At 37.6% G+C, this 8778-nt stretch overlaps 1 protein-coding gene across 1 annotated transcript; it reads left to right on the top strand.

Moving 5' to 3' along the window:
- Positions 1-1795: 1795 nt before the first annotated feature.
- On the top strand, positions 1796-5826 carry LOC105525250 (beta-defensin 107A). Its single transcript, XM_011960801.1, has 2 exons — positions 1796-1947; positions 5596-5826. Exons 1-2 carry the CDS (start codon positions 1878-1880, stop codon positions 5736-5738), a joined length of 213 nt encoding a protein of 70 aa, XP_011816191.1. The 5' UTR covers positions 1796-1877; the 3' UTR covers positions 5739-5826.
- Positions 5827-8778: the final 2952 nt, after the last annotated feature.

Raw genomic sequence — 8778 nt, 5'->3', positions numbered from 1 at the left:
CAAACGAGTGTTGTTCTTCCTCCAGTTTCTTAATTAAGAAATTAAGACTTTCTTTTCCATATAAGAGAAAGATTCTTGCAAGCCTTCGTTCTTTCTCACTGTGGCTGCTCTTCCCGTCACCCAACTTACATCATGAAATACTCCGATCTTTTCTGTAAGCACCCGCTGAGTCTATGGAGAAGACATTAGACATTGGTGTGAATTTTTCTTTTGTCTGTGACTCCAGAAGTTTATATTGTTTCTCTAGTTTATGCTTGCTCTTAGCAATTCTTTACAGACTTTACTTGAAATCTTTTAAATCATATTCTGGGGGTAATCTGCTTCAGTGAGCAAGCTCTCATGTTCTTCATTTTTTGGAGGTTCCTGCCTTTTCTTATATTTGTAGGTAGGTGGCTGACTTGTGACCTTAGTTTTCCAATGAGTTCAAGAAACTGAATATTTGCAGTTTGCCATGTGTTTTTCTGTGTATTTGTTTTGTGTGGGATGATTTTCTTTACATATTTCTACATCTTAAGCAGAAGCCATTCTTCATTTAATAACATATTTAATTTCTTTAAGAGATATAGAAATACTTATATTTTCTGCTAATTCTTGTGTCAATTTTGGTAAGTTAAACTTTTGAGAGAATTTTTCCATTTTATGTAAGTTGTGAAATGTTTTGGCATATACATGTTGACAAAATTTTTATATTATTTTGATGTTTCTTGGATCTGTAGTGACAACTTCTTTTTCATTTATTCTGTATAATTGGGCTTACATTGTTCCCTTTTCTAAGGTTCTTAGAGCATAATTTTAAGTAATAGATTTAAACATTTCTTCTTTTCTACGATAAGTATTTGGATACAAATTTCTTTCAAAGTCATTGTTTTATTGTGTTCCACAAAATTTGATATATACAAATGATTTCCAATTATTCTCATTGTGTATTCTTTGATGTATACACAATCTAGAATTATGTTGCTTTATTTCCACATATTTGGAAATATCCTAAATAGCTTATTTTATAGATTTCCAATTTAATCACCTTGTGGTGAGAAATACACTCTGAAGAGTTTAGGTGTTTTTAAACACATCAATATTTGTTTTATGGCCTAGCATATGGTTCATATGTATGAATGTATCATATGTACTTGAAAAAATGTGTATTTTTCAGTTATCTTATGGCATGTTCTATAAATATCAATTTAGTTGATGGAATGGTGATATTGTTCAGATCATGTATAACTTTGCTAATTTTTCCCTGTGTTCTATCAGTTGCTGACAGACTGGTGTAAAAATGTTCTGCTATAAATACAGAAATGTCTATTTCTCCCTTTAATTAAATCAAATAATATAAACACATATTAATGGTTTTTATGTATTTTTAATGGATTAACCCTTTTCTCCTTAAGCAACAGCACTCCATGCAATAGAGCGTCAAAACCAAACCAAACAAAACAAAAACCTGCCCATGTACTCCTGAACTTAAAATTAAAGGTTTTTGTTTGTTTGTTTTAAATTCTTTTAAGAATCGGTTTTATGTAAAATCATGTACTAGGAAAAGGATGGTGGCTATGTATCTTATTGACATGGTAATACTTGAGATAAGACTTGAAGGAAAAATGAGAGAAGTCTAAACAAAGACACAGAAGAGAATATTCCAGGCAGAAAGACAGGGTTCTCTGCGTTTCTCTCCCATAAATGTGACTTAGATAAAATCTGATTCATCAGCCCACGTATTAATCAGTGGAGCATGGAAAATAGTATGTTCCCAACGAACATTACAAACCAAAGTTGACTTCCAGCCCCTTCAGGGCAGTAGAACATATTTTGATCAATGCCCCTTGATAAAAGAGCTTGATTCCAGCTATTGCACTTCTTTCATCAGCTCTCCCCTGATGCCTGGAGCCATGAAAATATTTTTCTTTATTTTTGCTGCTTTCATTCTTCTTGCTCAAATTTTCCAAGGTAAGAGGGAAATTCTTTTAGAGGTGGAGATGACAGTCTGCTCAGGATCTGTCTTTTGAGAAGAAAGTTCAACTTTTACAAAGTTGAAGGTTCCAAGGCAAACCGGTCACTGAAAATCTTTTCCTGAGCTCAGACACAAAACAATGGGAGCACATTGACCGGGACGTCCCCAACCTTAATAGTATCTAGTCAACTTCCCTGCCAAGGAATTTAGACTTCTTTGTACTTTTAGATCTCTTTCCTCCTTTTATAATCTGCAACGCAGGTTCAGCACTTTTTTTTTTTTTTTTTTTTTTTTGAGATGGAGTCTCCCTCTGTCGCCCAGGCTGGAGTGCAGTGGCGCGATCTCGGCTCACTGCAAGCTCTGCCTCCCGGGTTCACGCCATTCTTCTGCCTCAGCCTCCCGAGTAGCTGGGACTACATGCACCCGCCACCACGCCCAGCTAACTTTTTTTGTATTTTCAGTAGAGACAGGGTTTCACCGTGTTAGCCAGGATGGTCTCGATCTCCTGACCTCACGATCCGCCCCTCCTCTGCCTCCCAGAGCCCTGGGATTACAGGCATGAGCCACGTGCCGGGCCAGGTTCAGCATATTCCAAAGTGAATTAAAAAAAAAAAAAAATCTCCAAGGCAAATGCCAAATTATATTTGTTAAGTTAGGGAAGTACAGCCTTTGGAGTCTAAATTAAACTGAAGTTGTGTTGCTAGATCCTCAGACAGCTAATTTTTTTTCAGGTCTGAGTCGTTGGTCCAAATATCTTAGCCATAAATTATTTTAGGCTTTTTGGCTTTCACACACTGGTTGAAAATTACACTATTAAAACCACTAAACTAACATCTTGCTCACTAATCTCTTAAGTCTTTGCATCTTTGAGATTCTCTTTGCTTGATACAACCACGACTGTGTTCCTAAGAAATGTTTATGTCCATACCTCCTCAACTATCCTTCGTTCCTTCTGTTGTGAAGCTTTTCCTATTAGAGGTTCTCCATGCATCACAAAGCCCCCTGTCTGTTCCTTCATGGCTCCTGAATTTCTACATTTCTTTATTATACATTCTGTCCTCAGTAGTCCTAGAAAACCAATAGATATTGAATGTGTGCCAACCACTTATAAGAAATTGTTCTGTCCACTACGATAAAGGTAGGTAAAATAAAAAGGTAAAAATATAATTAAAGCGTGGACATTGACCTTAATTTGCTTGAAGTTATTAGTCTATTCTATCTGTGTTGTTCAAAAAGACATTGCCTGTATGTCTATAATAAATAAGCTTCCAATACATTTAACATGTATAAGTAAGTATATCAACGAGACAGGAAAATACACAAATAACTTTAATATGAATCAGTTTTCACAAGTGCCGTAAAAGGTGCAAAGTATAAAGGGAAGCCATAGATGTGGAAACTTGGTTCTAAGTAGGAAATACAGATAGGCTTCCTGGTAGTACTGTACTTCTGTAGTACAGATACTACAGAAGTAGTATTTGTATTGCACATTTGGAAATAGACAAGACTAGAACTAAAGAACAGAGCCCAAGAACAATTTCCCCATGAAAGTCTAAGTGACTCCATTGTTTCAGTGACCTCCTTGACCCCATGAAAGTTTCAGTGACTCCATGACAGTCTCAGTTGTAAAAGCAGTTCCCTATTTTCTGCCCTCAGCATCTTTTCATAGATGTCAGACAATGCTCTGGGATAGATAAACTCTTTTTAAATTGTCTTCCCCACTCACTTTAATCAGTACTCCAATTTATTCAGATCAGTCTATGGATGTGGAGGCATAATAGCTCCTTGTCCACAAAACTCATCTCAGATGTATTTGAATTACAATAATAAGCATAGTTTGGGCACAAATTAGAACCACCACCATCACCATAATCACATAGAACCTCAGAGCTAGAAGTGAACTTAATGATCAATATAAAAGGCAATAAACACAGGCTGTTAGGCCAAACTGTATGAGTTTGGATCTCAGTGCTAATCTTTATAAGCTGTATGTACCCTCTGTTTTACCATTCTATAAATGATAATAATAATAGCATTGTTTTGAAGATGAATAAACTTGTTATGTTAATTAGAGACTAACTTGTTATAATCAAGAATCTTAATAATAGAGTGACTGAAGAAAGACAAAACCTTATTTCTCTTTCATGTAAAAGTCCAAAAATAGCTAAGTTGGCTAGGTGAGGGTAGAGGGTTCTCTTTCACCGAGTTTTGTTGTGATTTGGGCTGAAGGTCAACCCTGCCATCCTAAACAGTTGACCATTGTATTTGGTTCCAAGGATGTTCTAATAGGCAGGGTTGGAAAGTATAGAACATGATTAAGATTACATAGAAGCAGTTCACATCATTCCACTCCCTTTTCATTTTTCCAGATTTGTTCATGTGGACATATAGAAATAGGAAGCTAGGAGCTGATGTGATTAGCTAAATATTCATGTGTCTAGAGGAACCCAGGGGTTCTACGACTAAAAGTCTGAAAGTAAAAATGACTGCTTTGGGACAGTTTAACAATCTTTCTATATAACTGCTTGGGCAGTGGCAGGCACATACTCTATGCTATGTTAGAGTTTACCATTGTTTAACTGTCATTTGTTCTTCTACTTATTTTTTTGTTCTCTGCTATGTTTCAGTATTCAACACCCTATATATGATTATATATATGTGTGTGTGTGTGTGTGTGTGTGGTGTCAATTGATTATCTAGATACCTGATAGATTTCAGTGGTCTGTAGCTCACAGTATCCCAAGTTCAAGTTTGGACTATTTAAAAATTTCTCCTTAATTGGAGCAGAAATCTAAGTCCCTGAAATTTCTTTCCATTAGTCTTTGCCTTAACTTGGCACTAACAAAATATATTCCACATGGTAATATTTCAGATATATGGCAGCTAATATGTACTGTTCTTCCCCCAAAGTTGTTATTTCGAGGAATGAACATTACTCCTTTTGAGAATAACTGCTGCTTCTTCCACTATTTTTTCCTAAGAATGTATCTTAACAATTAAAAAAGTTCCTGTTTTGACATATTTTTTTTCCCTTCAACCTAATCTCTGTTATGAATGAATACACATTGCCTATGTCCCTCTAAATTTGCTTGTCAGAACTAAATACATGATTCCGTTGGTGTTCTTTGCACAGTAAATTGAGAAGGACTAGCATCATGTTGTTTATCTTTCTACCTAAAATGGTGAGACTCCAAAACCGTATGCCAGGGCATATGATCTACTATTGGTCTGCCTGTAATGTAACAGAACAATCTTTAACTTTTGCTGTAAATCAGAGACTATTTGGAGACATAAAAAAAAATCTGTTGATAACGATGGTTCATTGGAATTAGAAAGTATTTTGTCACCTTCCTTGGAAGAAACATTCTGTTTCTGTACAAGCTAGATATGATTTTGACATATGAAAATCTTTTCTGTTTTTTCCAATTAGCTATTTAATAAGGACATTGATTATATTGTCCCAGGGGTGTGAGCTCAGACATGGCTATTCAGATAACATTTGATTTTTCTAATTTCTAGGTTTGTAGTCTGTGTCTCTAGGAGTTACGGTAATGAGGAAGTCTGAATTTGGCCTGGGCAATGTAATTTTATCTTATAGTTACTAATTAATAGATAACTAAAGACAAATTGCTTTCTTTACTTAGCCAGGACAGCAATTCATAGAGCACTAATTTGTAAGAGAATGGAAGGTCACTGTGAAGCTGAATGTCTTACCTTTGAAGTAAAGATTGGGGGCTGTAGAGCTGAATTAACACCATATTGCTGCAAAACCAGAAAGAAACATTAAAAACTAAGCACCAGCTGCAAGAATGAAAGAGGTGAAGATTCTCTGGCTGCGATATCAGCGGGACAAATCTCTCTGCACCGTCTCTCTTTGATCTGCAAAGTTTGGATTATCTGAAACCATGTTAGTCCAGCTTCCAATGCTACAGGGAGATACCCTTCCTAGGCTGTGAACTTCTTCCAGGCAGACACTATATCTTGTTGACCTCTGCACTGTCAGTTCCTGACACGGGGCATATTAATGATTTTTTTCACTTTATAAAAAAGTGAGCCATTGAATAAATAGATAAAACAGATGGAATGGAATGGTTGGACTGGCACTCAGGTGAATTGAGTTCTAAAGTTATAGCTCTGGCTTTAAACAGTTGTAGGACACTGGGCCCTCTGTGCCAAGATTCTGTTATCTATAATGTGAGCAGATTGAACCTCTCAGTAAAGGGAATACCTGCCAGATGCTAATTGTGGCTGCTTCAGCAGTATCACTGTCATGTACTCCTTTCTCTCTTTTATAGGTAGGAATTGTTTAGAGTCTTGTTCATTTACCTGTTAGATCTAAAACATCAAGTTTTAGAATGAAATGCACCCATATCAAAATTCAAGTTGACTGTAGATGGAGCAATATCTTCATTCTGGCCATTTGCAGTGAGAATTGATCAAATCATGGGTTTCTGAAGCAGTAAGTTCCCCAAAGGTCGTCAAATTCAATGCCCTTATTACAAATGAGGAGAGTGAGACTCAAGAAGATTATACGGTTACTGACTTAGTCACATTTATATCCCAACTTTGGGCTTTCTGGACTTGTCTGCTTAGCATGTCCACAAAATAGCACACTGGAGGATAACAGAACAACAAAAGGCAATCCTAAAGACGGAACGTTTCTCAGCGTGTTCAGGTGAACAGTTAAATGGAGGAAGAAATGGAAACAAACTGAAAAAAAAACATAGGAAAAAAAAAGACACTTTCTAAAATCTCTGTTGTGATCCTGCGATCCCTGCCCTTTCAGATGATAACAATGATAACAATGGCAAACCGAGGCTTGCCTTTTCCCTAATTTGCCAAAATTTGGAGTCCTGGCTTTCTAGCAGAGGAAAGCATATATCACAGACTATTTCATCATAGAAGACTTACAGCACACCCTCCCAGAACAGAAGAAGCAAAATCCCTCTGCACTGCTCCAGAAAATTTTCTTCTCTATTCAATTAAGCTGGCTTCGTATAGAGATGCAAATAAAAGAGAAAAAAAAATCTGGAATAAGACAATGTGTAAAATGTTTTAAAATAAGAAATAAAATGTGTTTTTGAAAGATCTTCTGGTATTGCCACTTGTCTTCATGGTGCTAATTTTCTTATTCTCAAAACTATGCTGGAGGAAATTATGTAAAGTTACCTATTTCAATCAGAGGATTTTTCTGTTTCTGCATTTTCCCTAGAAATTCCTTATCCATTGTCTCACATAAAACTAACTGCCTTTGAGAATCTAAGTGTGTTTAGGCTTTCTCATTTCTTCTTTTTTTCTTTTTCCTCTTCTTTCTCTGTCAATGTCAAATGACTTGAAATACAGCATACATTTCCTGTCTCCAGTGTTTTCATATTCCATTTCCTTCTCAACCTATAGAAACGTCTTAAAGCCAGGCATGGAGGCTCATGCCTGCAATTTCAGCACATTGGGAGGCCAAGACAGGAGGATCCTTTGAGCCCAGAAGTTCAAGACCAGCCTGGACAACAGAGAGAGACCCCATCTCTACAAAAAATTTTAAAAATTTAGGCCGCGTGCAGTGGCTCACGCCTGTAATCTCAGCACTTTGTGGGGCCGAGGCGGGCAAATCATGAGATCAGGAGCTCGACACCAGCTTGGCCAACCTGGTGAAACCCTGTCTCTACTAAAAATATAAAAATTAGCCAGGCATGGTGGCACACATCTGTAATCCCAGCTACTCGGGAGCCTGAGGCAGGAGAATCACTTGAACCCAGGAGGCAGAGGTTGCAGTGAGCCAAGATCATGCCATTTTACAACAGCCTGGGTGACAAGAGCAAGACTCTGTCTCAAAAAAAAAAAAAAAAAATTGCCAGATGTAGTGGCTCACACCTGCAGTCCCGATTGCTTGGGGGTTGAGCCCTGGAAGTTGAGACTGCAGTGAGCCAGTGCACTCCAGCCTGGATGACAGAGCGAGACCCTGTTTCAAAAGAAGAGGAGGAGGAGAAGGAGGAGGAGGAGGGAAGAGAAGGAGAAGGAGAAGGAGAAGGAGGAGGAGAAAAGAAGAAGAAGAAGAAGAAGAAGCAGAAGCAGCAGCAGTGGAGGAGGAAGGAGGGAGGGGGAGGGGAGGGGGAGGAGAAAGAGAAGGAGAAGGAAAAGGAGAAGATTATTTTAGCTGTCATCATACTAATGGAATTTCTCTTTATAAAGCTATCAGGTACCTCCTTAGTCACTTAATAGTAGCTGTTCTCTTAGTAAATTACCAGGGCTAACTCCAGTGACCTATGGCCAGCATTCATCTTTCAGGCCTTTTCTGAAACATTTTACAAGGTGATCTATCTCCTGCACCTTAATTTCTCTCTCTTCTGCCTGTGAGAATGTTTGTCTGCTGGACATTTCTCTTTGTCTTCTCCACACATTCTCAGTCTTCTTTGCTGACTCTTGCTAATATTCTCTTGGCTGGGATTGCTTTCACCTATGTTTCATCCTCTTCTTATTAAACGTGCTATCTCTAAACAATCTCCTCCATTCCATAAGTTCTCACTCTTTATGTATTAATGACATGGTGTTACTTTTTTACTTTTATGACTTCTTTGCTCTGTGGTGCTGTGCTGAGACTCTGAAAACTACATTTGTCATACTTCTTGGCCAGTTAGCACCTTTAATGAAAGGTATTAGCAGGAGAGTGGAAAACAAAATGAAGAGTGAAGGCATCTGTTCCTATGCTGTTTTTGTCAGCAGCATTCCAATGGCAGCAGATGGTTGGCTCCAGGCTTCAGGCTTTATTTTCTTTCCACTTTCTCAGCAGCCCCACAAATGTGCTAGAAAAGGACCAGCAACATCTTAGCTCT

Source organism: Colobus angolensis, unplaced genomic scaffold (genome assembly GCF_000951035.1).
Source record: "Colobus angolensis palliatus isolate OR3802 unplaced genomic scaffold, Cang.pa_1.0 Scaffold525, whole genome shotgun sequence".
Classification (NCBI taxonomy): domain Eukaryota; kingdom Metazoa; phylum Chordata; class Mammalia; order Primates; family Cercopithecidae; genus Colobus; species Colobus angolensis.
This window is presented reverse-complemented; position numbering and strand designations above follow the sequence as displayed.

Excerpts from the sequence above, each read along its gene's own strand:
- LOC105525250 (XM_011960801.1), top strand. The coding sequence starts at position 1,878 with ATGCCTGGAGCCATGAAAATATTTTTCTTTATTTTTGCTGCTTTCATT. Across the intron at positions 1,948-5,595 it reads TCTTGCTCAAATTTTCCAAG|CCAGGACAGCAATTCATAGA; the intron begins GTAAGAGGGAAA and ends TTCTTTACTTAG.